A 27,836-nucleotide genomic window follows, 5' to 3' on the forward strand; every position below is an offset into this window, starting at 1 on the left:
CGGGGCAGTGGTGTACAGCGGGGCAGTGGTATACAGTGGGGCAGTGGTGTACAGCCGGTGTACAGCGGGGCAGTGGTGTACAGCGGGGCAGTGGTGTGCTGTGGGGCAGTGGTGTACAGCGGGGCAGTGGTGTACAGCCGGTGTACAGCGGGGCAGTGGTGTACAGTGGGGCAGTGGTGTGCAGTGGGGCAGTGGTGGGCAGTGGGGTAGTGGTGGGCATTGGTGTATAGCAGGACAGGGGTGTACAATGGGGAGAAGCTGGAGTCAAGCCGGGCTTCTTGACTGGACCTGACCAGTTTGGGACTTACACAACTTTAACAGGTGACCGAATAAAGCATGTAAAAATGAAGACGGCAGAGCATATGCTGTCCAAGAACCTTCAAACTCTAAAATACTGATAATTCGTTGTTAGACATTTAGCTTAGTTTTCTGTCAGTAATATATTTAGTATGATGACTGCCAGAAAAAAAGAATAGATCCTAACTTCTGAGTTACATTCACCATTAATTCCTTCACTGATTTTCAGTAGGGAGTTTATCTCCCCACCCAGAGACAAGCCATTTGAATCCACCAGCTGCTCTGAGGGAGAAAGTTGGGCACTCCTCCTGTACGATTTACAACTTCTGAAAAACCGCTAGACGTGCTCAGCTTTGAGTTGATTCCAACTTGATGGTAATGAAAATGTCTTTTCTCCCCCCCCCCCCCCACTGCTTTGGTATTTGATGCCAGGGATTCCCTGCCTTCATCTCAAGGTCACACTGTCCATGGGATCTTCAGTGGCCACACCCAAGCGCCTTGACCAGCTTTTGGTCACTCCCCGTCTAGTTAGACCTGTTGCCTCCTTATCGCTTGGGTTTACCAGCAGTGCTTCCTTTGATTGGGGAGATCATCCATGTGCCATCAAATTGACACTTGGCCCATAGTGACTAAAGGGCCCCCCAGAGCTTCCTGACCTGAGCACATCACCAGCCTTTAGGATGACTGCCAGGTGCTTAACTCTTGCACCTCCAATGTCTTTTGTGACAGGGAACGTTGTCGTGATGCCGTTGAGTCGGAACAAACTTGTAGCTGAAACTTTTAGAGGCTGAAACAGCATAGAAAGAGACTGCCCATCTTCAAGCCACTTGCCTTTGAATTGGGAGCGCAACTTCTTTTCACTGGCCACCAGAGCTCACTATTTGACGAGGGAATATTGTGTGCTATCAAGTGGGAAAGTGACTTATAGTTGAACCAGTGGGTTTTCAGAGAAGTAAATCACACAGGAGAAGCTCACCTTCCTGTAGGGCAGCTGGGAGATTGAACTGCTCGCCTTGGGGCTGGTAGCACAATTCCTTACCACTAAGCCACCTGATGACAATAGAAAGAGTAAACAAAGGAGTGCTGTGGTTAACATGTCATCAGTTGACTGTGACTCATACTGACCCTATGAACAATGAATGGCTCTGAATCTTCTGCCCCTGTCCAGAGCCAACCTCATTGTCTTTGACACTCCTGACCCCATTGCTACAGTCACCTCATCACTCCATCTCATCAGGGGTCTTCCTCTTCTGCAGTGACCCTCCACCCTTCCAAGCATGATGCTCTTCTCCAAGGACTGGCCCCTCCTGACACAAGAACTAGTAAATCTCCATGCACTTGGCATTGTTGAGGCTCACGGTCATTAGAAGTGCTTAATTACTACAAGGTGAATTTGGAGCAAGACTTGTAATTTGAGATTGACTATAGTTCTCTCTCTGTGTCCAAATAAAATTATCTTGTCATGTAACTCCCACAAAAAAGTGTTCCTGGTAATCTAATTATTGTAGCAAGAATGGTTCAAGATCGACTATGTCAGACTTCAATTACCATTTTAGGCTGATAGCTTTTCATAGTTAATTGACCTTTAGTTGTATGTTTTGTGACTTTCTTATAAAGAAAGGCCTAGAGCTTGAACAAGATTTAACACAGTAACAAAATAAAGCAAATATAATATTAGACATTGAGTATTTTACTTTGCTGTGTCATGTAAAAACTCATCATGTCATTATGATCATGGGAGATTAAGGAAGCACCTTTACACAGTGACCGTGGGGCCTTTGTCTTGGGACATCCTTCTGCACCCTGTGGTGTAAGGACTGGGAATGCCTTGCCCAGCATGCGTCTAAAGGATGTTGATTGTGATACACTGGGCTATCTGATGCCCCAGCCACGACAGGAAGTCACAATGGTAGGTTCTATTTTTGTTTTATAGATTCTTTTAAGATGTGGGGTTATAGGAATTTTGTATTGTCAGTAGGAGGGGCTTGGGAAGAATCCCTCAGAGGCGTACAAATGCTGAGCTCATTACCCTAACTCAGAACTGACCCTCCAAGGCTTCTAATCTCAGGAGAGGAGATTGGATAACCGCTCCCCTTTTGGTATTGGTTGGTATACGATTATTCCTTTACATTCTGTTTCACTCATGTACATTTCTGTTTTATACTTTCATTTACATTGTGTTTCATACAACAGATAACCTTTTATAGGTAATTTGGTTTTCTTTTCAACTTTTATTTTGATATAATTACAGATTCACAGGAAACTGCTCCCCATCATGTCTAGGGAAGCCCTGGTGTGTGTGTGTGTGTGTGTGTGCATGTGTTCTGTGTGTTGTGTCACACGTGGAGCTGGGTGTAATGGTGACCGCAGTGGACATGTAGGCTGCTTCTGGCACTGCAGGGTTGGGGCGCCTCCCCTCTCTGGTCACACCCTTGCCCTCTGCCCTGGCAGCTGCCAACTAGCTTCTCATCTCTGGTTTTTGTTTACACAAGAACGCTGGGTAAATTAAATGAGTATGCAGCCTTTTGAGATGGGCACTTCCCTTTTGACTTTGACAGGTGGTCAGTCATTTAGATAGTTCTAGCACTCAGATGGAAATTCCCTGGCTTCCACGAAACCTACACACTGCCGTGCACACGCCTCTTCTCACCCTCTTACCTCTAGGTGGAGTTTGCTCCAAGCTGCAGCCCTGAATTCCCTCTGTACAGATCATTCTGTTAGCCTCCCTCGTCTTTAGAAACACCCTTCTTGTAGCTCAGGGTTCTTATTTCATTTCCAAGTAGTATCTGACTATTCCAAGTGGATCAGCCTTCTCTATAGAAAGACTTTTCTCTTGCCCTGCTAACCGTGGTTATCTGTTCATCCCTTTGCTGGGCTCTCCTCGTCTGCATAGCCATTAAATCTTTGAGAGTCCTCAGAGTTCTGTGAAGACTAACTTTCCTCCTTCTCCCTGACCTCTCAGGCCTCTCCTCTGTGCTTCAAGCTCATACATCCAGCCAGACAGCTCGGTTTAACTCTCTTCGAGGTTCCTTGCATAAAATGGAGTTTATTCTCTCCTCTGTACCTTCGCCTCTTAAAACAAATAGGACAAGCTCAAACTTCTGCAGCGAGGCACCAGTTGGTTATTACTACACAGTAACAGCAGTACAGTGGGGGCGTGTTAAAGCACTGAGTTAACCAGAGACCCCCCACCAGACCTCCACTGACTGAAGAGTCCTGACCATGCTGCCCCCTCACAGCCAGCCAACGTACTCGGTTTTCTCAAACCAGTTTGTCCTAATTATGCTTTTTGTAATTGAACATGTAATTAAGCATTATAAAACTAACTGAGTGTGGAAAGGAAAATTATTTCTCTGAAAAGAAAGTTGTGTTGGAAGGGAAGTGACTAAACGTCTGTTGTGGCCTGAGAGCAGGATGGCCGTGAGGCAGGGATGCTGGTGGCCCCCGCGAGGGTCCTGTGTGCTGCTTCCCGGTGGCTCATCTTGCTTCACACCGTCTGGAAGTCTCCACACTGCCGGTAAGTCCGCCTGACTCATAACCGCCCTCCATGGCGTCTCCAAGGCTGAGAATCTGTGCAGGAGGAGACTGGCCATTGTTCGTTCTTTCTTTCTTTTTTTTAAATTGAGATTTTAATGAAAGTATATAAAGAACTTGGGTTTCCAATTATTCATTGTTGCACATCCCCCCCCATCCCTTTTTTCTCTGAGGAAAAAAGTTATTTCATTGCTTTACAGACCCCCACCCGTACCCCAGACCACTTCACTATGCAGCTCTTATTCTGGACTCCTGTCATGCCAATAATACCTAATCATATATTCCTTTTATACAGTTCTCTCCCTCGTCTGTTTCAATGCCATTATATAGCCCTTCTTTTCTTAGTTTCCCCCTAGCCCCCATGTCAGTCCTGTTTTATACAGTGGCATTATACAGTATTTGTCTTTTGGTGATTGAGATATTTCACTCAGCATAATGTCCTCCAGGGTCACCCATTTTGAATAGTATTTTGTGAGTTCCTTGTTTTCAGTGTAGTGTAGTATTCCATTGTGAATATAGCAGAGCTTCTCTATCCATTCTTTTGTTGATGGCCTCTTGAATTGTTTCCATCTCTTTGCTATTGTGAACAAAGTGACAATAAACATATGTGGGCATATATCTGCTTGCGTGGCAGTTACGGTTTCTTTAGGGTATATTCCCAGTTGTGGAATTGCTGGGTCAAATGGTATTTCTATTTGCAACTTTTTGAGAAAGCGCCATACAGCCTTCCATAGTGGTTGCACCATTTTATACTCCCACCAACAGTGAATAAGGGTTCCAGTTTCTCCACAACTTCTCCAGCATTTGTTTGCTGTTCTGTTAAATTTTGCTATTCTGACTGGGGTGAGATGATATCTCCTAGTTGTTTTGATTTGCATCTCTCTTAGAGCTAGGGATTTTGAACCTTTCTTCATGTGCTTGTTTGCCATCTGAATGTCTTCTTTGGTGAAGTGTCTGTTCATACCATGTGCCCGTTTTGCAATTGGGTTGTTTACCTTTATCTTGTTGTGGTGGACCATTGTTCTTTCATGGCAAGCAGCTGGTGGATTCACAATGTCCACCTATTGGTGAGCAGCGATTAATGAAGAAAAGAGGATGTGAAATTCTGGTCAGCCGAAAAGGCCTTGGCCCCATGCAGAAAGATTGGTGTACACGATTTTGATTTATGGTAAAATGCAGTGTTTAAGGTACCTCTGTCTTGTTTCCCACTTTATTTCTATTTACCTTGCAAGATCCAGGCTGTTTCCACATCATTCAGTTAACTATTAACTTTTTTTTCGCTGCCATCACCTGGGCTCTGACGATTGCATTTCACCTGACTTCCTACTGTTGGTAGGTGCTGTACGGGTCAGTCAGCTACAACCTGGCCACCTTTGAAGAAGCCGTCCTCACCTCGCCCTCTCCTGCCCCAGGGCCAGGCTCACTGTTAGAGTCACTCTATCAGTCCATGTCTTTGAGGCTCCTCTTTCTCTGACCTTCCACGTTTCCCAGTAGGATGCGTCCCTCCAAGCACTGCTTCCTCCTGAGAATATGACCGAAGTGTGAGAAGTTCCCTGATCTTTGCTTCTGAGGAGCACTCAGGTTGTACTTTCTAGAAGGCCCATCTGTTTGTTCTTTTGTCACCTCTGGTCTTTTCCATCCTCTTCTTCAGCACCACAATTCAAGGGCATCGATTCTTCTTTGACTGACTTCTACAGCTTCCCTATTTGATGGGCTGTCTCCAGTCCTTCCATCACGCGGTGGCCAATGAGAACTACTTGTAGTCGTAAAACTTGATCGTGTTACCACCTTCCCTTTAAATGGGAGTGTTGGTGGATAGTCTGGGGCGTGTTGTGCTGCTAACCTGTGGCTACGTCCTGTGCTTTGAGTCCTCCAGCTGTCCCACCAGAGAGCAATGGACAGTCTCCTCTCGGGCAGGGTACAGTCTACAGCCTCGGAAACCCGGTGGAGGGTCAGCCAGGAGTCGGCGCCAGCGCAAGGGCCGTAAGGTGGCAACCAGACTGTCACTCCTTGTGTGGATGGTGGTGGTGGGGAGGGCTCATAAGATAATCAGGCGTGCTTGCCCGAGCCTCCGTGAACAGACGATGGTGCTTTCTAAATACATCAGACTTCCCCGGAACCCACCTAAGTCAAGTGTCCCCTTTCCCTCGTAGGTGCTGTCCCTGCTGGCCTTCATCAGTGAAGAGGTCGTGTCCCAGTGCACGCTGTGCGGAGGACTTTACTTCTTTGAGTTTGTCAGCTGCAGTTCCTTCCTTCTGAGTCTCCTCATACTGATTGTGTATTGCACTAGTGTTTACAACAGAGTTGATGCTGAAAAAGTGAAATCATCGGTAAGCATTAGAAAGTAACAATCCCTGGACCGAGAACATGATTACTTTGTAAATGTTTGTAGTTTTATAGTTCAAAGTAGTAATTCTTCCAAAACTCCACCGACATGCAAGACACTGTCCATTGTTCCAGCTGGCTGCCTTTAAACGACTCCATTTTTCCTATCAGCTGGGTGATGTGGGCAAAGTGAGAACAGCCAACACTAGAAGCTTAATCCAAACAGGATCGTTTTCTCAAAGCTGAGATTTTTGTCACCTTTTAAGTCTTCTTCTCATCCTTCAGCCATTAGTTCCACAGTTACTTACCACACACCCTTTATATGTCTGTTTATGGTAGAAATAGACAGAAGTTTAATCTGGGCTCTTCTGGGGTTTTTAAGCAAAATATTGTGTGACTATATTTTGTTTGATTTTATTATGGAAAAAAAAAGCCTGTAAAAAATTGAAATGCTTTTGGTTGAATTTACTATCTAGATATTTTTCTTTACAAGAGTGCATGTAAGTTGTATCTTCACAAAATTGGAGAGGCTTGAGTTTCTAAAGACTAGTCTGCTGATCTTGTGTCTTTATTCGAGGCTATTTTGAATTTGTAGGATGATAGACAGTGGTAACTCACACAAGGGAACCAAGAATTGAACAGTTTATTTCTTCAGTGGCATTTGAGTTTTCACTAAAAATATATGGGAAACTTATTAAGAACTTTCATAAAATTATAACCATATAAGAACAAAGCAGTAAAATTTTTTAGTTTTAAATGAGTGAGAAGCCAGCACTAGGTCATATGTGGATTATACACTTGAGATATGGACTTGAAAACTAAAAAACCAACAAAAACCTCTGTACTCTTATTGTCTTAAATTTTGTGCTGTAGAAATCTATTAATTTGAAAAATACTTTCTTATTTAAGTTAAAAATTTTTTCTTATCATACTAGTTTATTTACAAAATTCAAATACATTGTTTTCCAGACTAGATTCTTCCAATTTCCCTCACCCCCCACCCATCAAATTGTACAACTCCATGATTAATCTCCCCCTCCCCCTGCATTTTAAAAATGAAAAGTAGATACAGTGACTAAAGATAACAGAGGAATTGGTGCCTTTGAGCTTTGGTGATGGAGAAGAGAACTGACTATCCCATGCACTGCCAGAAGAACAGATACGTTTTAGACAAAATGCAGCCAGAGTGCTCCTTGAAGGCAAAGATGACAAAGCTGCATCTCTCACACTTTGGGCCTGTTACCAGGAGAGGCCATTCCATGGAGAGGGATATCATGCTTGGAGAGAAGTCACAGGAGAGGAAGACTCAGTCAGGTGGATCGACACAGTTACTGCTGCACCAGGCTCAGGACTGTCAGAGATTGTGAGGACGGCACAGGATAGAACCAGGGTTCAGATCTGTTGCTCATAGGGTGCTGTAAGTCGTACTTGACATGAAGGCACCAAACAGTAAAAACAACAGTTAAAAGAAAACAACTTTTAAAAATAAACAGTGAAGGGAGCTCTGGTGGTCTAGTGGCAAGAAGCTGCACTGCAATCCCAGAGATAGGCGCTTTGAATCCATCAGATGCTCTGCTGGAGAAGGAGGGACAGTCTCCTCCTGTACCAGTCAGATCTGATTTGACGGCATACACACAAAAAATAATAAAATTAAAAAATAATTAACAGGGGAGCTCTGGTGGCCTAGTGGCAAGGAGCTGCAACTACAATCCCAAAGGCTCACGGTTCGAATCCACCAGATGCTCTGCCGGGAAAAGGAGGGACAATCTCCTCCTGTACCAGTCAGATCTGATTTGACAGTACACACACACACACACACACACACACACACAAATTAACAGTGTTTGAACCATCAAGCATCTGATAAACACATACAAAAAGCTGTGAATTGCAATATTGAAGAATTCTGTGGACAAGGTATTGTGTGACATTAAGGGATAATAGGCAGGATACTCAGAGCCACTGGACCAAAATAGGTTGTCCATGTTCAGCCAGTAGGAGGTGGCAAATGAGCAGGAACCAGTCATATTGATGGAGGACGTCTTCAGCTGCTGAAGGCACTGGCCGGAATTGGCAAAATAACCAGTGGAGATATCACAACAGGCAGATGCAGGGCACTCACTCATTCAGTCAAGGAATTTTAATGACAGTCACCTGGCCAACAGTGTAGAAGATATCCATATCTCTTCATGTGTCCATGTCAAGAAGAGGTAATCAACAACATATGGAAATTATCAGATAGTATCATTAAAATCACATGCAAACAAGGTTTCACTGAAGATCATTTAAAATCACTTGTAGCATTGACTAGAAACTGCCAAAAATTGAAGGAAGGTTTCAAAAGAGGCCGTAGAATGACGGGATGGCAGGACTGATGTCAAATGGGCCTTGACTGAGGTCAGAGAAGACCAGAACGACACCTATATTCTAGCAGATTATGGATAATAATGTGAGGAAGAGGAATGGGAATTCCAGAACATTTAATTGTGTTCATGCCATCAGTACCTGTACATAGACCAAGAAACAGCAGTTTTGACAGAACAAGGGAATACTGGATGGTTTAACATTAGTGAAGCTGTCTGTTGGGGCTGTATCCTTTCACCATACGTAATACAGTCTGTATGCTGAGCAAATAATATGAGAGCCTAGAAATCTGAGTATAAATGAAGCCTCAGGGTTAGAGGAGGCCTCCTTGACAGTTACATTATGCAGACGTCACAGCCTTGCTTACTGAAAACAGAGTCTTGGAACACTTCCTGATGGAGGTCAGAGACTTCTCCATTCACTGCAGATTCCACTTTAACCTAAAGAAAACAGAAGTCCTCATAATTGGACCGGCGAGCAACATCTTGAGAAGTGGGGAAAGGATGGTCAGAGCTCAGGATTTCATTTCCCTTGGGCCCCAATCAGTGCTCATGGAAGCAGCAGTTAAATCACAGGACACCTTGCACTGGGCAAATCAGCAAAAGGACACCTGAGAGCTAAGGTATGCTGTACCCGAGCCATGGTATTTTGATTGCCTCACGCCAATGCAACGCTGGGCAGTGATCAAGAAAGACTAAGAATAATGTTTACATTTTAATTTGGCTGTAGGTGAAGAATATTGAGTACATCATGGACTGAGGCTGGAAATAAGTAGGTCTGGAATGGTTTTTCTGGAAGCAAGAATGATGAGACTTCATCTCACATATTTTGGACATGTTATTGGGAGGGGCCAGTCTCTGGGAACTGACATCATGCTTGGAAAAGTGGAGGGTCTTTAAGAAAGAAGATGAGCCTCAGTGATGCAGTGACACAGTGCCTTTAACGTGAACGCACACGTGCTGACCTTCGTGGGGACAGTACACATGCAGGCTGTGCGTCATTCTGCTGTGTAAAGACAGGCTCTCCCTGGGTTAGTGTCACCTTGCTCACCTAACAACAACAAAACATTAATATACTTCAATTTTAAGTGTTTTCTGTGCAGAAGAGGTTTGTGTTTTAGAGCTATTAGGAATGCTTGGTGGTGGTGATAGGATTTAGAAGGAGCAATATTCTAAGAGAATATTTTCTCTCCCGCGCTGTTATGGGCCAGATTCCAGTAAGAATAACCAAAGCCAAAATCCATGGTGCATGAAATAGTGGCTTTCTAGATAGACCCTTGAATGCATTTCAAACAGAGGTAGAGTTTTTTTATTGTAGCAAATGGAAAGATTGTTAAAAAGAATAGAAAACAATGGTGGAGGTACTTCAGGAGAACTTTTTGAAGCAAACAGAAACAAATTTCTTACAAATGTTAACATGAGCAATGGACAGTAGAGAACTCTCTGTTAGATGCTTTTGTTGATGCTAGACGTAGTGGAGGTGATGGTTTGGAATACTCTCAGAAAGGATCCGACTGGAAGCCTTCTGGAGTGGCTGTGATTTTCCCGTCTCCCCCCTGAACCACGTCCGTGTGTGCAGCCCTGGTGTCTGTGGTCTGCGAGAGCCTGCGTGGTGCTGCCTGGGAGCTGTGAGACCCAGGAGGGGCGCTGGCTGTCAGCTGCCTCGTGCCGAGATGTGGAAGCCTCTACCTCGTAATTAAGCTCATCACACACGCTTGTTGTGGATTTACACATGTGGAATGGTGGGAGGCGATCTGTTAGTCCATAGACAGATTTTAAGAGTCTAAAAAACCCAGTTGGGATAATGCCATTTAAAGATAGGCGGCACTTTTGATGTCTCTCCGAGGGCTCTTTCAGTGCCCTGAACTACTCTATCACAAGAGCCGTTCTAGTGAAGAACACTTTGGAAGGGGAAAACAGCATTTTCTTTCATTTCCTGTAAGATGGAATTTGAATAAACCCTTTGACTTTCAGACTTACAGTATGTCATGAGAAAAATAAAGGGCCACCATGTACACACTCGCTTCCATGGCTGTGTGTTCACAGCATCTTTTATTAAAAGGCCATCTCGTTACATGCTTTCCGAATGCCCCGTCCAGAGCGTGGATGGTGTCCCTTCCCAGGGCCTGTACCAAATGCTTTGCTGAAAAACAAAAGATTTGAAGTGTCTACATTTGGATGTGTGAGGGGAAAAAAAGTAAATAATTGAAATTTTTTAAAAGTAAAACTTAAAACTTAACCCTGCTGTATTTGTTATGTGTTTGATGTTTGTGTGTAGGATTTTTATATCAGTCTGGGAACAGGACTTGTCTTCTTGTTAGCATCCATTATATTTACTGCCACACATGACAGGACGTCGGCTGAGCACGCTGCAGTTGTAAGTATCTCATGCTTTTTACCCTTCTTTTTACTTCCCTAGAAATATATTTACAAAATACTCAACCAAAGTTATACAGTATGGGAGGAATAGTTTGTCTTTTAACCTGTTTTCTTTATGTAGTTCTGACTAAAATATCTAAATGCAAATAAATGTAATCATCTTAAATATCTAAATGCAAATAAATGTAATCATCTTAAAAACCTAGACCCTGTCATTAGAATTGAACTGACATTTGTTAACAAAAATCCATTTATTATTCCCTGTATGCACAGATTATTGTTAGTGAATCTGATAAAGTTGACTGTATTATGTTAGGTTCTTCCTTTCTTAGCCGAATGGCAGGGTGACCCTGACATGGTGGTTTACAGAGGAGCGTGCCAGGATGATCAATAAAAATGGTCCAAGAGTTCATAAAGCTTATTTTTATATATTTTAAGATTTATAGATGATGTCTTAGATTACTACTGTTGTTGTTGTTGTGCTCCACTGAGTCGGAACGAACTCAGAGCTGACCCTCCAGAGGGTTTTCAGAGGCAGTAAATTGCGTGGGAGGAGATTGCCCATCCTTCTTCCACAGAGCAGCTGGTGGATCCAAACCATGTGCCTTCGGGATTGCAGTGCAGATTCTTAACACGAGACCGCCAGGGCTCCCTAGATTACCCTCACAGAGACTTTGTGGGATTTATTTAAGAGTGCCGAGCAGGACAGAGATGATGATGAGGACACAGGGTAGGACAGGTTTCAGAACTGCTGTTTGTAGGGTCCCTGTGGGTTGTACTTGACTTGCAGGCATCTAACAACAACACTGATAGTGACTTAGGAGCCCTGGTGACAGAGTGCATAACGAGTCAGACTGCTGACTGAAAGATGAGCATTTCCGCCCGGTGCTCTGTGGGGAAAGATAGGCAGCCTCCGGTGGAGATTTACCACCACTTCAGAAACCTGAAATCTCCTTGAAGTTACTGGGTATGGATTTTGGTTTCTCAGTAGTGACTTGGTCTAGAATGTAGGGAAGCTAAAGCAAGTGGAAGAAATGATGAGTTAAGAGAGCTGAACAGAAGATGTCAAAGGGCAGCTTGAAAAGACAAAAAAAAAGTCTGATGACAAGAAAACCAAAAGGGAAGAGCATGTTTGACTTCTCAATTGAAAGAATGCAGTAAAAATTTCATACCTCAAGTGGCAAAATAGTGCAAGATCTTGTGGTAAAATATTAAATGATGCAGGAAGCATAAAAAAAAGTGTATTTTGTGAATACAGAGAACCACATCAAATAGAACTGATTGCTCAGTCGTTTGAAGAGTTACCATCTTGAACCATTATTTGAAGAACTCATAATACTGAAGAACTCTTAAACTGATTCGAAGGCGTTTGTGAATAAGAAGACTCCAGGAATTGACGGAATACCAACTGAAATGTTTCATACAACAGATGCGATGGTGAAGGTCCTTGCTCATCTATACCAAGAAATGGCAGCTGACTGGGGCAGATCCAAAGAAAAGTAATCTGATAGAATCTGGAAGTTATGAAACAATGCCACTGTAAATACATATTTACATATGTAAATGTTTTACTGAAGAGAACTTATGAACACAGATGAATACATGAAGGGGTGTCAAGCTTGATTCAGAAGAGGCCGTGGGGGTCCTTGCTGCTTAAGTCAGGAGGATGGTGGTTGACAGCAGTAAATACCAGAATGATACTTATTGGCACTTTATTGACTATGCAAAGGCATTCAGCTTTGTATCGTAAAAAATTACAGATAGCATTGAGAAGAATGGGAATTCGTGAAGGAACACGTCTGTGGACCAGGAAGCAGTTGTTACAACAGAACTAGGGATTTGAAGTCGAGAAAGCTGTGCCTCAGGGTTGTTTCTTTTCACCATGTGCATTCAGTTAGTGTATGGAACAAATAAGCTTGGGGGTTCAAATCCGTGTGGGTCTGAGGCGGAGTGAGGGGCAGCCGCCTGTGGTGATTGACGACCTTAGACACGTGGAACCCAGCGGGGACCACTGTTTGTCGGAACCGACTCCGTGGAGGTAAGTTTGTGTGTTGCATCTTTACAGGAGCTGATTGTCACATCTCTCTCGCCGAGTGGTGCCATCAAACGGAGTACCTTTTGCTTACCAGCTGAGGGTTGAACCACTGCTGCTAACCAGAGCTCCTGTGTGGTGAAATGAGGCAGAATGCATACCTACCCTTTATGATGGAGGCCTTGGGCGGGAGGGCCAAAGGACGGCAGCAGACAGCCAAGGGATGCTAAAAATCGCGCAGTATTCAAATTCGGTACTACAGATCTATTTTCTCTCTGACAAAGCACTTCTCTGGCCCGTTTATGTAAGTGTTTTCTTAGTGAAGAAGTTTGATTTGAACCCCGGGCTCAGTCCTGTACCAGAATTCTCAGAATGTTAGGTCATATGTGAGAAAAGTACAATGAGGAAGTGATTTAAGGAAGAGGAAGTGGGTGGTGTTATGTCATCTGGTAGCTGTGTCATTACAACGTGGTTTTAACTGGAAAAAAAATTTTTTAAGTAATTTAGCATAATGGTATCTTCAAAATAGCATTTGTTTTGGTATTAATTACTTTCCCCGTTTTTTAACAGGGTTCAGCTACACACTCACGCATTTCTGTGACTGTCCTTGTGGGGCAGGTTGCCACTAGTAGTAATCCTGTGTTTAGTACAGTTTTCTAGGATTTTCATTTTCAGCTGCTGGCATTCGTTTCAGTTGGTGGCACCCGTACATCCACACACCTAAGACATTTGTATTTTGTGGGACTGTGACTAATAGCATTAGCTTTGGAAAACGCTTTCTGACTTTCCCCCCATTTTTTGTGACTTTAAAAAAATTCTACCTTTAAAATAAGAACTCACACTCGGATAAGGAAACTAAGGAAGCAGTGCCTTCTACAATAGCCAGCCACAAGTTGAGGTATTTAGGAATAAACCTAACTAGAGACACACAAGACCTTTACAAAGAAAACTACAAAACACTTTTGTGAGAAACAATAAAAGACTTAAGTGGGAAAATGTTCCCTGTTCCTGGATAGGGAGACTTAATATAGTGAAAATGACAATCCTACCCAAAGCAATCTACATGTTTAACACAACCCCAATACCAAATTTGTTTTTCAAGGAGATAGAAAAGGTAATTCTCAAGTTTGTTTGGAAAGGAAAGGAATCTCGCCTAAGCAAAGCACTTTTGAAAAACAAGAATGAAGTGGGAAGCATAGCTTCCCTTACCTTGACCTTCCCTTCCCTGACCTTAAAACCTACTATACAGCTGCAATAACCAAAACAGCATCATCCTGGTACAATGACAGGCACATAAAGCAATGGAACAGAATTGAGAACCCAGAAATTAATCCTTCTATTTTTGGTCAATTGATATTCGACAAGGAAGCAAAACCTATCAAATAGGGAAGCGACAACCTCTTCAACCAATTGTGCTGGCAAAACTGGACTACTATGTGCAGAGAGCTGAAGCAGGATACACGCCTCTCACCAGATGCAAAACTCAACTCCAGGTGGATCAGAGACCTAGGGGTAAAGCCCAAAGCCTTAAAGATCATAAGAGACAAAGTAGGACCAAGCTTAGAAAGCCTAGGCCACGGTGGAGAAAAATACCAGGGGGAAAATCTCACATTCAGACTTTGTGCGATTGAGTCGTTCTGGTAGTGCCCCCATCAGGCTCCCAAGACACTGAATCCTGGGAGGAGACGGCCCCTCTTTCGTCCTCAGAACCTCTGGTGGGTTTGAGCTGCCAAGATGTCCTGTGTTCACCAGGTGATTCACCACACACACCACCTGAGCTCCCTCTAAAATGAGTCGGGTCTGTGGTCACGGTGGTGAAATCTGCTGCTTGTCTGACATACTCTCAGAGCCAAGTAGGAAACAGAAGATTATAGTTTAGAATTCTCCACATAAACATTCCCTTTTCTTTTTTTTTTTCCTCTTCCTCAGGTGTTTGGGTTTCTGGCAAGTATTGCATTTCTGGTTGACGTTTTTCTGATGTTTCATGAAAAACGGCAAGCCCAGTCGAAGAACCCGGAGAAGCGCACTGGTGGCACAGAGGTCAACGTCCCACTTAATGTTCCCTAGGGACGGAGCCCTCACTCAGCGCATCGCTCTGGGGACCAGGTTTCGTCTGAGGGGGTGACAGGCACCTGAGGAGGTGTCTGCGCGGTGCCTGAGCCTTGGCCGAAGCTCCTGATGCGTGTTTGTGAACTGCTTCTGGACAGTGAGGGAAGGCAGGGAGCAGTGCTTATCCACGGTGTGTGTGTGTGTGTGTGTGTGTGTGTGTGTGTGTGTGTGTGTGTTTGTGGCAGTCACCACGAGTGAAGACTTCTCGGGTTTTCTCGTTTTGTGTTTTGTTTTTTTCCACAAGAAAAAAAAGTCTTATTGATCAACTAATGATAAGTTATTTTGTCATTTAAAAAATACGTTATTTTGCTAGGTTTAGCTTCCAAATTGTGCTTTATAGCTGAATAAGTAGTGCAATTATATGTTTATTTTTGGAGAAATGGTTTAATTTTTAAATTAGTTTATTTAGCTCTGAATTTGTTTTTTGGTAAAAGTAACTAAATAGATGATGATTTGGTTATTCTGTTCATTTGAACAGAATTTGAAATGTATATTTAAGGACCAATGATTAAAATGATGGTCTGGGTTTTTCTCTCAAAATATAACAGCCAAATCTCACCGTATCTCACACAGCCTTAAAATCATATGGTGATATTTTAAGGTAATTATTACTAACTCCTTCTGTGGCCTTATTTAATCTAACAGTAATTATATTTGAATCATTGATATTTTATATATATAGAAGTGACCTCAGGTTTGTACTGTATTTCAACTGCTGATGATAAATATTGGTGAATTTTTTAAAAAGGCAATTGTTATATAACAGAAACATTCTGTAAAAAACCAAAGATAAAAAAAAATTAGCCTAATATAGTGAAAGTAACTGTGATAGTAAAACTTCAAACACTCAGATCTGAAGAGACGTCACTTAGGAAATGGTTCATTCCCGTGTTGACATCTGACTCCGATTTTACTTAAAATTCAGCTCGTCTGGGCCCATCATTCTAGCGTTTGCTATTTCATCTATTCAAGATGCCCTCTTATCCAACCAAATGTTCCATGTGGTGCTTTATTGTCTAGCTGAGGTAGGCGTCACTCTGTCTCTTGGCAATTGTCAGCAGGCGGTACAGAATCTTCCAGAACCTTGTCATTTTACAGCGGGTAACAAGGTCACTGGGGCCCTTGCTTCCGCACAGACCTTCCTGATCCTCCAAGTGTGAGGCCTGTAAGCCCATAGGTTGAGGCCTCCAGACTAGTTTCCTGTCTGAAACAGTGGGATCGTATTTGAAAATGATTAAATGTAGTGATGTAATGATTCCATCCTTTCTTTCCCATCTGCCCTTTGGATGTGTAGACAGGACTCAGTGACTTTAGTTCCTCATGGCTAGCCTTGCTCTTAGAAGCTGGTCAGTTGGCCAGTCTGCTCTGTCATACTGACTTCGGCCCTTATCCACATGCATCAGAGCTAGATGCTGGTGTCTGTGGTGATGTCCCTACTGCTTACTGAGGAGATGAGGAAACTGATCGTGGTTGCTATTTTTATTGAGCCTGTCATCCAAACAACAAAGAAAGAATTAAGACTGATTCAATAATAACCACTTTTGGTGCATAAGTTCTGGAATTTCACATCAGATAGTACTACTGTCATTTTCAATGCCAGATAGTTCTATCTAGAAATCTCTTCATGCCAAGTGGGCTACCTTGGGGTTCCTGCCCCTGCCTTGGGTTTAGTTGCATTTGAGGGAGTCCTCTGAGCTGGCCTTACACAGAAAGCAAGCGGTCATCGAGGGTCTGTCCTGCTGCTTCGTCTGCTTCACTGGGGCAGGAGCGGGCTCTTAGCTGGCCGTTTGAGCCTGTCCTTTTCAGGTAACATGTTCACTAGTGGTTGTGGTCACTTTAACAACCATTTCTTTATATGGGACTCATAACGAGTTTACCTCCTATTGCAAAAGGAATTAGGAGTGAAATGTTTATTATGCGGGTGAAAAAGTTCAAGCAAAACTGGGATTATAAAACCACTCTTAAGATACGTGAAAGGGCAAACTAAATGAACTCAGTCAATTGAAAATACATTTTTCTCATCTGGTAAATGTACTGTTGTTGCCCGTTGTTGTCAAGTAGGAACTGACTCATAGCTGACCGTCTGGCAGGTTTTCCAAGGCTATAGATCACGCAGGACGAGATTCCCACAAAGCTGCTGGTGGATTTCAGCGACTAGAAGGGTATTAGTATGCACCTCCCTAAGTTTACTAACGGGTAACATTAGTACGTTATTTCTTATCAGTAAACTATTCAGAATGGTTCTTAAAAACCATAAGGGAAATAGACTTATGATACAGAAATTTTATAATTGCTGGACCTGAATTATATTCTGTTTGGGAACTGGGAAATGCATTTTTACATTGTTAATAGCCAATTACTTTTGTATTTATCAATTAAATTCTGTGAGGTTTTTTTTTAAAAAAAAATCACACCACACCACCTCGCACTGTAATATTTTGTAGACTTCTAAATAAATTCATTTTGTTAAAATGTTCTTACTGACGTGATTATTTCATTGTTACAGAACCATGCTGATGCTTAGATGAAAGCTTTCTGCAGAGTTCTAGGGGCTGAGATCAGGTTGAGTGGATGCTCAGTATGGGAGAGAAGTTAGAAAACAATTCAAGTTCCTGTTCATAAGTGGAACTGTTCTCTCCTGTTGGAATACATATCTAAACAACATTTTTAGGAAACTATGTATTAAAGTTCACAAAGGAATGTTGCAAACTGAACTTTAAATACTTGCAGGGCAGTAATTTTATTTCCTACGTAACATTTCTAAATGTAGCTGACACTGCAAAACACCGACAGGCTCTTTCTGTCTTACTGCGTTTTGTGACTGGGAAAGTACAGGGCAAAGCTAGGGTGGTTCTGGTAAAGCAACAGCTATTTGTGTAGTTTGCAAAATTCCTGCCTCCAGCCTACATGAGAATAACAGTGTCTTTATAGTCATGAAGAACTTATTGGAATTAGTACATTCTTTAGAGGTTTGCATTTTGTTTTGATTAAAGAGAATACCATTATGGATTCACTTACAAGAAGCAAAACTCAACTCATTGCCATCAAATCAGAACTGACTCACAGCTCACTCTCCAGTTCGTTTTCAGAGGCTGAGAATTGCACAGGAGGAGAGGGCCTGTCTCCTGTAGAGCAGCTGGTAGGATCAAACTTCCAGAGGGAGAGGTGTGGTTCAGCTGCACAACACCCTACACACTGTACCACCAGAGCTCCCTGAAGGAGCAGAAAACCTCATTAGAAATGTCTTCCCCAACTGCCACCCAAACAGATGCATGCACACCCATGTTTATTGTGGCTTTGTTCGCAATAGCTAAGAGCTAGAAACAACCCAAGTGCCCACCAACAAACAAATGGATAGAGAAGCTCTGGTATATTCACACAACAGAAAACTATTGAAAAATACACGATGGAATACTTTTGAAAAAGAACTCATGAAATAACGTGCAAAATGGATGACCCTGGAGGACATTATGCTGAGTGAAATATCAATCACAAATGGACAAACATTGCAAATATTGTAAAACAAGACTGACATTGGGGTTGAGGGAAAACAGAGGAGGGGATCAATGATGTATACTGCATTGAAACAGATGAGGGAGAGAACTGTTTAAAAGGGATATATGATTGGGTATTCTTGTCATTACAGAAGTCCAGAATGAAGGCTACATAGTGGAGTGGACTTGGGGTGGGGGAGAGATTGCATAACAATGAGAGATTTTTTCTTTTGCTTTTCAAGGAGAAGAGTCAATTGGGGAGGAGAGGGTGGGAAGGGAGAAAAGTGCAACAATGAATGACTGGAAACCCTATCTCTGTAAACTTTCATTAAAGTCTTCTCCGTCGCATAGGGGTCCTGGTGGCGTAGTGGGTATGTGTCGGGCTACGTACTGAATGGTCAGTAAATCCACCAGATGCTCCCATAAAGAATTCTAGCCTTGGAAGGTGAGGGCTGCTGAGTCAAAATTGACTCCTCTGTGCTTTGTTGTGTCAACCTATCTTGTTGAGGGTCTCTTTGACCCTCTACCTTTTCCAGTATGGTGTTCTTTTCTAAAGACTGGCCCCTCCTGACAACATGGCCAAAGCATGAGAGATGAAGTTTCAACACTCTACCTGGTTGCAGCCTGGTTACCTAGAGCACTGGACTGCCCTTCCGCCAGCATAGACGTGCACTTCAGTCAGCCATGACTGAAGTCAGTCAGTACCCTTCTCCAGCACCATGACTCAAAGGCGTTAATTCTGTCATTCATTATCCACATTTTCAGAAGCATAGGAAGTAATTGAAGAGACCGTGACTCCCCTTAGCCTCTAAACTGACATCCCTGCACCTTAGCCCTTTGAAGTGATCCTTCAACCCAAGGCATGATTTCTCACTCCTGCTACCCTAGGTGTTGATTGTGGGTCCAAGGAAAATGCAATCATTGACAACTTCAGTCTTTTCTCCATCTCTCGTAATGTTGCCTATTAGCACAGCGGTGAGGATTTTGTTTTCTTGACACTGAGAAGTAATCCATATTGAAGGCTGTGGTCTTTAGAACTGCCTGCAGTCAGATTACAACTGGCCATAGTGTTTCCAGGACTAACCTGGACCGGAGCACAGAGCCACATCTTTTCTTTCTTCTGGTGGCTTTGTGATGGCCACCAAGCGCTTAACCAGTGTGTTTCTAGAACTTCTCACAGAAATCTACTCCATGGGACTGAGTTTTGAGAGGTGTATTATGGATATTAATTACATTAGAAATATTAATTATACTAGAAAGTAGTAGGTTGGAGAAATACCTTCTTACAGCCTGTGATTTGTATTTTACCTTTTGGTCTCGTGACCTCAAGGGCAAACTTTAAAAAAAATGTTTATAGGTATTTGGATTTTATATTTGAAACTTGATTCTACTCTGATTTTTTTTGTTTGTTTCAATAAGCAACTGATAATGGAAATCTGATTATCAAAGTTGCCTCTGCCTTACCATGTTTAAGTGTAGGTCTGAATCTCTTGTCTGCTTTTTCAGACTATATTTCTATACCTGTGCTAATACCACACTCTTCATGTGCTCAGGCAAGTTCAAAATTATTCCTTTGTATTCTTGACACTTTGTATTTTTTAAAATGAATTTTAATAGAAGTTTACAGAGACTTTGGATTTCCATTCATTCATTGTTGTACTTTCTTGCTGCCCACCCCTCCCCCCAATTAGCTCTTCTCTTTGAAAACTAAAGAAAAAGTCTTTCATTGTTAAGCAATCCCTCCCCCCAAGTCCACTCTACTATGCAGCCTTCATTCTGGACTCCTCTCATGACAATAATACCTAATAATATATCCCTTTTAAACAGTTCTCTCCCTCATCTGTTTCAATGCAGTATACATTATTTATCCCCTCTTCTCAGTATCCCCCAACCCTGATGTCAGTCCCGTTTTACAACAGTGGCCCTATGCAATATTTGTCTTTTTGTAACTGAGATATTTCACTCAGCATAATGTCCTCTAGGGTCACCCATTTTGTATAATATTTCATGAGTTCCTTGTTTTTCAATGCAGCATAGCATTCCTTTGTGCGAATATACCACAGCTTCTCTATCCATTCATTTGTTGGTGGGCACTTACGTTGTTTCCAACTCTTTACTATTGTGAACAAAGCTGCAATAAACATGGGTGAGCATATATCTGCCTGGGTGGCAGTTATGGTTTCTTTGGGGTATATTCCCAGTAGTGGAATTGCTGGGTCAAATGGTATTTCTATTTCCAACTTTTTGAGAAAGCGCCATACAGCCTTCCACAGTGGCTGCACCATTTTACACTCCCACCAACAGTGAATAAGGGTTTCAGTTTCTCCACAACCTCGCCAGCATTTGATGTTTGCTGTTCTGTTAAATTTTGCTATTTAAACTGGGGTGAGATTATTGCCGCTATAGTCCACAGTCTTGCTGACAGTGTCACTTCTGACAGTTTGCCTGTGGCTTTCCGTGGGACATCTCACATTCTGAGTTTACTTGTGTTCTCATGACGTTTTTTTAACGGGTTCCCCTATTTCCTGTACTTCCTCTAAGCGGAAGGGTAGCTCGAAAGACGTACTTAAGTCCAGCTTAAATGTTTTCTTTTCTCCAAGGTTCTCTTTTATACCCTGGTTTTCTTTGTTTTTTAAAATTTTTTTAAAAAATTTATTATTTTGTGTATGTGTGTACCATCAAATTGTATCTGACTGGTACAGGAGGAGATTGTCCCTCCTTCTCCAGCAGAGCATCTGGTGGATTTGAACCATGTACCTCTGGGATTACAGTGCAGCTTCTTGCCACTAGGTCACCAGAGCCCCCTTCCCCAAGGTTCTCTTGTGGTGTGCACTTCAACGGCAGGTGTCCCCTCTGGTGGTCCAGGGGATTAGGAGTTGCACGAAGGAAGGAAGGCAATTCAGATCCACCAGCTTGGAAATATAAAAATGGACAGTCCCCTCCCACGATTTACTGCCTCTGAAAACACACTGGAGGGTCAGCTATGAGTCAGTCCAGACAGTGAATTTTGCCGTCTTTTAGCATTGACCTCTATCACTTCTTTCCATGTACTGGTTTGTTATTACCTAGCCCTTAAAGTTTATCTTGTGTGACCCCCTCTTCTGAATTACCTATAGTTTTACACAGTTCTTGCCTCCCCCCTCCTTCAGATGGATCAACATGTTTCCGCTTTGTTCCCCATTCTGTCTTTCCATTGTACTTATTCTTGCATCTTTTTATCTTTGGACTCAAATGTTGTCCTTTCAGTGTGGGTCTGAAATGGTGTTTATTTTGCTCTTTATCTGAAAAATAGTAAGACGGATGTGTTTTCCCTCCTTTTATTGTGTTGTGAATGAAAGTACTGAACAAATTGATTGCAATCAACCACTTGGACACATCTTGCTTTATGGACAGTTCCACAGTGTAACTACAGTCTTCCCACTTCCTGCCTGTGATTCTCGTTGCCATTAGCTCTTCCCTCCCCTTCATGTCTCTGAGCGTTCTGCCTGGTGAATACTGCCCTTTGGGTCTTGTATGGCGGGTGGCTGTCAGGGCACCTCCCTGGTGGTGGTCACTGTTGTCTGGCTTTGTTGTAGGACAATACAGTCCAGTACAACAGTACAGAGATTTAACTAAAAGATGATGGTGTTTCTTGATGAGCAGAGATGACCAGGAAAATGTTCTGTGTCACAGAGAGAAAAAGACAGCTCCACTAGACCACAAAACAGGATATATTCGTACGTTACATCAGGAACTAAAGGTTTTGAAATTCAGGACTGGCTGCAAGACCATGAGCAGAATTAAAGGCAGGTTGTCTGGAAGCACATAAATAGGATTACATGACAGTACAAAGGTGTGTGCCTCCAGTTTTGTTTTTTTAAAAATTTCTATTCGGACTTACAAACTTTTAATACATTGTTTTTCACAAAAGATCCTTCCCATTTCCTTCACCCCACCCACCCATCAAATTGTGCAACGCTATGATTCACACTCTCCCCCGTCCCCATGTTGACCTCTCTATTTCCACCCTTCCCCTCGCCTTGGATCCTCATACTCATTCCACAATAATGGCTTTATACAGTATTTATCCTTGTGGGACTGAATTAGTTCACTCAGCGTAATGCTCTCCAGTCCCTCCCAAGTTAGGTAGTAATTTACAAAATCATTGTTCCTGCTGTGTAGTATTCCATTGTATGAATGTACCACGATTTCTCAATCCATTCGTTTGTGGTTGGACATCTGGGCTGTTTCCATGTTCTTGCAATGGTGAATAATGCTGTTAGGATCACTGGTGTACAAAGCTCTGTTTGTGCCTCACTTCTCATTTTCTCAGGGTATATTCCAAGCAGTGGAATAGCTGGGTCATACGGAATTTCTATGTGTAGCTTTTTTAGGAAGCGCTAAACTGCCTTCCAGAGTGGTTGAACCATTGTACAACCCCAGCAACAATGTAAAGAATTCCTATCTAACCACAGTTTTTCCAACATTTATTATTTACTGTCCTGTTAAATATTGCCACTGCTAAGAGATGGTATCTCATTGTGGTTTTGATTTGCATCTCTCTTACTGCCAGTGATTTGGAGTATTTCTTCATATGTCTGTTGGCCATTTGAATATCTTCCTCTGTGAAAATTCTTTCCATGTCTTTTGCCCATTTTGTTATTGAGTTATCAGACATTTTCTTGTTGAGGCCCAGGAGTATTCTATTAACTTTCTGTATGTGACTCTTGTCCGAGATGGTATTGCCAAATGTTTGTGCCCAGTCAGTAGGTTTCACCTTTTTGGAAAAAAATTTTGGTGAACACAGGAATTTATTTAGACAGTCCTATGCATCAAATTTTATCCTCTTCAGATTGTACATTTCTGGTTGTATTTGACAGTCTTTTTATACCATAAACTAGTGCTTCTAAGCTTGATCCCAGATTGTCTCTTATGAACTTTATGGTTTTGGGCTTTACTCGCAAGTTCCTTATCCACCTTGAGTTGATTTTTGTGTTTGATGTGAGATGTGGATACTGTTTCAGCTTTCTGCAGGTGGAAGTCCAGATTTGCCAACATCATTTGTTGAAGAGGTTGTCATTTCCCCATTTGATAGGTTTTATTTCCTTGTCGAATATGCAGTTGACCATAGATAGCTGGGTCTATTTCTGGGTTCTCAATTCTGTTCCATTGATCTCTGTGCCTGTCATTGTACCAGCACCATGCTGTTTTGGTTACTACCGCTGTGTAGTAGTTTTTGAGGTCAGGGAATTCTATACCTCCCACTTAAATTTTGTTTCTCAGAAGTGTTGCTTATTCACTGTCTCTTGCCTCTCCAAATAAACTTGACAATTTCTTTTTCAATCTCCTTGAATAATTTAATTGATATCTGTATTGGGATTGCATAGAGAGAGCTCTGTTGACCTAGTGGATAGAAAGTTATGCTAGCAAGCCAAAGGTGGGTGATTTTAATCTGTGGCCCTTAGGCCTGGTTTTACATGTTTTCTTGTCAAACATTCTTCTAAGTGCCATAGCATAGCACTGGTCTGTCCATTTACTATACAGAGGTAACTCATGGTTTCTGTGATGCTAAACACTGTGACCCTGATGTTTCAAATGCGATAATGGTTACCCATGGTGTACAGTGTTTGGTGGAGCTCCCTGATTAGAACAAGCTTGGAAGCAGGAGTTGTATCTGCTTCCAAAATGGCTTAACCTCTGGAAACTATGAACCTGGAGAAACAACAAAAGTTATACAAGTGTTCAGATCTTTTGTTCATAGGGTCGCTGTGAGTCTCGACAGCACTTAACAACAAATTGAGATTGCATTGAATATGTAGATTGCTTTTGGTAGGATTGTCATTTTCACAATATTGAGTCTTCCGATCCATGAACAGAGCATATTTTCCCATTTCTTTAGGTCTTCTATTGTGTCTTGCAGAAATGTTCTGTAGTTTTCTTTGTATAGGTCTTTTCTATTTCTGGTTAGGTTTCACTCCCAAGTATCTCAATTTGTGGTTGGCTATTGTAAATGATTTTGCTTTCTTGGTTTCCTTCTCTGAGTTCTCTTTGTTCCTGTAGAGGAATCACTCTTGAGTTTTGGATATCAATCTTATATCCTGCCACTCTACTAAATTGGCCTGCTAGCTCTAATAAGGTTTTTTTTGTGTTGAGTCTTGGGGGTTTTCTATTTACACTACCATATCATCCACATATAGCAATATTTTAACCATCTCTTTTCCAGTCTGGATGCCTTTTATTACCTTCTCTCGTTGTATTGCCCTAGCTAGCACTTCTAGCACAATATTGAATAGAAGTAGTGACAGTGGATATCCTTGTCTGGTCCCTATTCACAAGGAAGATGTTTTTATTTAGTCTTTCTCCATTGAGAATGATATTGACTCATGGTTTTGAATAGATATTCTTCACTATGTTGATAAAATTCCCTTCTATTCCAATATATTCCCATTCCAAAGAAAGGTGACCCAACTGAGTGCAGAAACTATAGAACAAAATCATTGATTTCACATGCAAGCGAGATTCTACTGAAGATTATCCAAAAACGACTGGAACAGCACATCAATGGAGAACTGCCGGAAGTCCAGGCTGGGTTTAGAAAGGGTCGTGGTACTAGGGATATTGTAGCTGATGTGAGATGGATCTTAGCTGAAAGCAGGGAATACCAGAAGAATGTCTATCTGTGTTTCATTGATTATGCAAAGGTGTTTCACTGTGTGGATCATAACAAACTGTGGCTGACTCTGAAAAGAATGGGAATCCCAGGGGAGCTCTGGTGGCCTAGTGGCAAGGAGCTGCAACTACAATCCCAGAGGCGCATGGTTCGAATCCACCAGATGCTCTGCTGGGGAAGGAAGGACAATCTCCTCCTGTACCAGTCAGATCTGATTTGACGGTACACTCACACAAAAATAAAAAAAAAAAAGAATGGGAATCCCAGAACATTTAATCGTGCTAATGCGAAACCTATACTTGGACCAAGAGGCACAAGAGGCAGTCATAAGAACAGAGCAAGGTAACACTGCATGTTTCAAAATTGGGAAGGGTGTACGCCAGGGTTGTATCTTCAACCTGTATGCAGAGCAGATTATTCGAGAGGCTGGGCTCTATGAGAAGTGTGGCATCAGGATTGGTGGAAGATCTATTAAAAATCTGTGTTATGCAGATGACACAACCCTGCTTGCCGAAACTGAGGAGGACCTCATGCACTTGCTGCAGAGGGTCAAGGACTGCAGCGTTCAGTATGGACTGAGGCTCAATGTCAAGAAGACAAAGATTCTCACCACTGGACCAATTGGTAGCATCAGGATGGATGCCGAAGAGATTGAGATTGTTCACAGCTTCAGTTTGCTCGGCTCCACGGTCAACACTCTTGGCACGAGCAGCCAGGAAATAAAAAAATGTATTGTGATGGGAAAGTCTGCTGTTAGGGACCTCTCTAAAGTACTCAAGAGCAACGGTGTCTCTCTGGAGACTAAGGTGCACCTGATACAGGCCATGGTCTTTGCAATCACTTGTTATGCATCAGAGGGTAGGACAATGACTAGGGAAGATAGAAGGAGAATTGACGCCTTTGAGCTGTGGTGCTGGAGAAAAGTATTGGATATACCCTGGACTGCCAAGAAAACAAACAGATTCATCCTAGAGAGGGTTAAACCAGGCTAATCCTTGGAGGCAAGGATTCTGGGGCTTCATCTGACATACTTTGGACTTGTTGTAAAGAGAGACAGGTCCTTGGAGAGGGACATCATGCTTGGTAAGGTGGAGGGACAGCGCAGGAGGGGAAGACCCTGTATGAGGTGGATTGAGTCAGTGACTGGGGTAATTGGGATGAGTGTGTCAGAGGCCATGTGATTGGCACAGGATAGAGCGGGGTTTAGGGCTGTTGTACATAGGGTCGCTATGAGTCGCAAATGACATGACGGCACATAACAACAACAACAACAATTCCAATTTTGCTATGTGCCTTTATCAGGAAGGAGTGTTGGATTTTGTCAAATGCCTTTTCTGCATCAGTTGTTAAGATCATATGGTTCTTATTATTTTGTTAATATGGTAAATTACATTGATTGTTTTTCTTATTTTGAACCATCCTTGCATACCAGTTATGAATCCCACTTGGTTATGGTGAATTATTTTTTTGATGTGCTTTTGGATTCTATTGGCTAGGATTTTGCTAAGAGAGAGAGCAGTCTGTGGTTTTCTTTCTTGGTAAAATCTTTGTCTGGTTTTGATATTAGGGTTATTCTTGCTTCATAGAATGACTCTGGGAGTTTTCCTTCTTTTTCAATTTTTTTTAAATAGTTTCAGTAGAAGTTCCTCCCTGAATGTTTGATAGAATTCAGCTGCTATGATGCCATCTGGTCCAGGACTTTTCTTATGGGGAAGTCTTTTTATGACCTTTTCAATTTCTTTTGTGATGGGTCTGTTCAAGTGTTATATATCTGACCTTGTCAATCTGGGTAGGACATGAGTTTCAAGGAATTTGTCCATTTCCTCTAAGTTTTCAAACCTCCAGTTTATTACTGGATGGTCCCAGAACCTGCAAGGACCAGTTTTTCTGGTAACTCAACCTCATTGATGTCAGTTCTTGGAGGCTCGCTGTAAAGATTTATCAGTGAAGCTGTAACCCAAGACCCTTCAGGCAGCAGCTGTTTCAGTTCTTTGTTTATAATGAAAAAAGACCCTTTGGAAATAGATTTGCTATCCCACATGGGCCAGACCTCAGAGAAAAGGCATGTCCTTGAGACATGTGGCTGTGTCAGTACAGAAGTTAAAGGGACCATTTGCAAATGGAGCTTTTAAAATCCAACGTGGATTCTAGACTCATGTCATGACTATAAAACAGAATTAAGACTCCACTTGTAGACAGTCTCCTTACCCACCAGACTACTAACGAGAGCTCCCTTTCGGTGGCTAGAAGTACAAATTCAGGACACCACCGCTCGGGAAGATTTCTCTCTGTGTTCTCTCTGTGGAAATGCTGCTGTCCCCTCCCACCATCTATAGAAATGTTGAAGGTCTTCAGGGTCTTGGCATCAATCTTTCCCTGGCTCTTGGAAGTCCCAGTTCAGAGAAGTTTCTCTCAAACTCTCAGCTTTTCTTTCTTGGTGACAGTGGGTCCCCTGCCTTCTTCTCATTTATTTGATCACTTTTATATCCAGAAAGTGACTCACAGTAGAACCTAATCCTGTAGATTGTATCATGCCTCTTTAACATCATAGAGACTACGATTTCTGGTGAACAGAATAGTTAACGACTGACATTGAAAAGGAGGATAATGACATAACATTGACTGCCATGGCCTAGCCGAGTTGACATGTATCA

The 27,836-nt window shown here is 42.4% G+C and overlaps 1 protein-coding gene across 1 annotated transcript in view; it reads left to right on the top strand.

Moving 5' to 3' along the window:
- CMTM6 (CKLF-like MARVEL transmembrane domain containing 6) overlaps positions 1-14,997 on the top strand; it is a 21,235-nt gene extending 6,238 nt beyond the window's left edge. The window contains exons 2-4 of the mRNA XM_006890664.1: positions 5,985-6,161; positions 10,798-10,896; positions 14,860-14,997. Coding sequence (XP_006890726.1) covers positions 5,985-6,161; positions 10,798-10,896; positions 14,860-14,997 — 414 coding nt within the window. The remainder of the gene's footprint in view (positions 1-5,984; positions 6,162-10,797; positions 10,897-14,859) is intronic.
- Positions 14,998-27,836: the final 12,839 nt, after the last annotated feature.

The sequence above is a fragment of the Elephantulus edwardii genome, unplaced genomic scaffold (assembly GCF_000299155.1).
Source record: "Elephantulus edwardii isolate Elephantulus edwardi_28Jun2011 unplaced genomic scaffold, EleEdw1.0 scaffold00091, whole genome shotgun sequence".
Taxonomy (NCBI): Eukaryota; Metazoa; Chordata; class Mammalia; order Macroscelidea; family Macroscelididae; genus Elephantulus; species Elephantulus edwardii.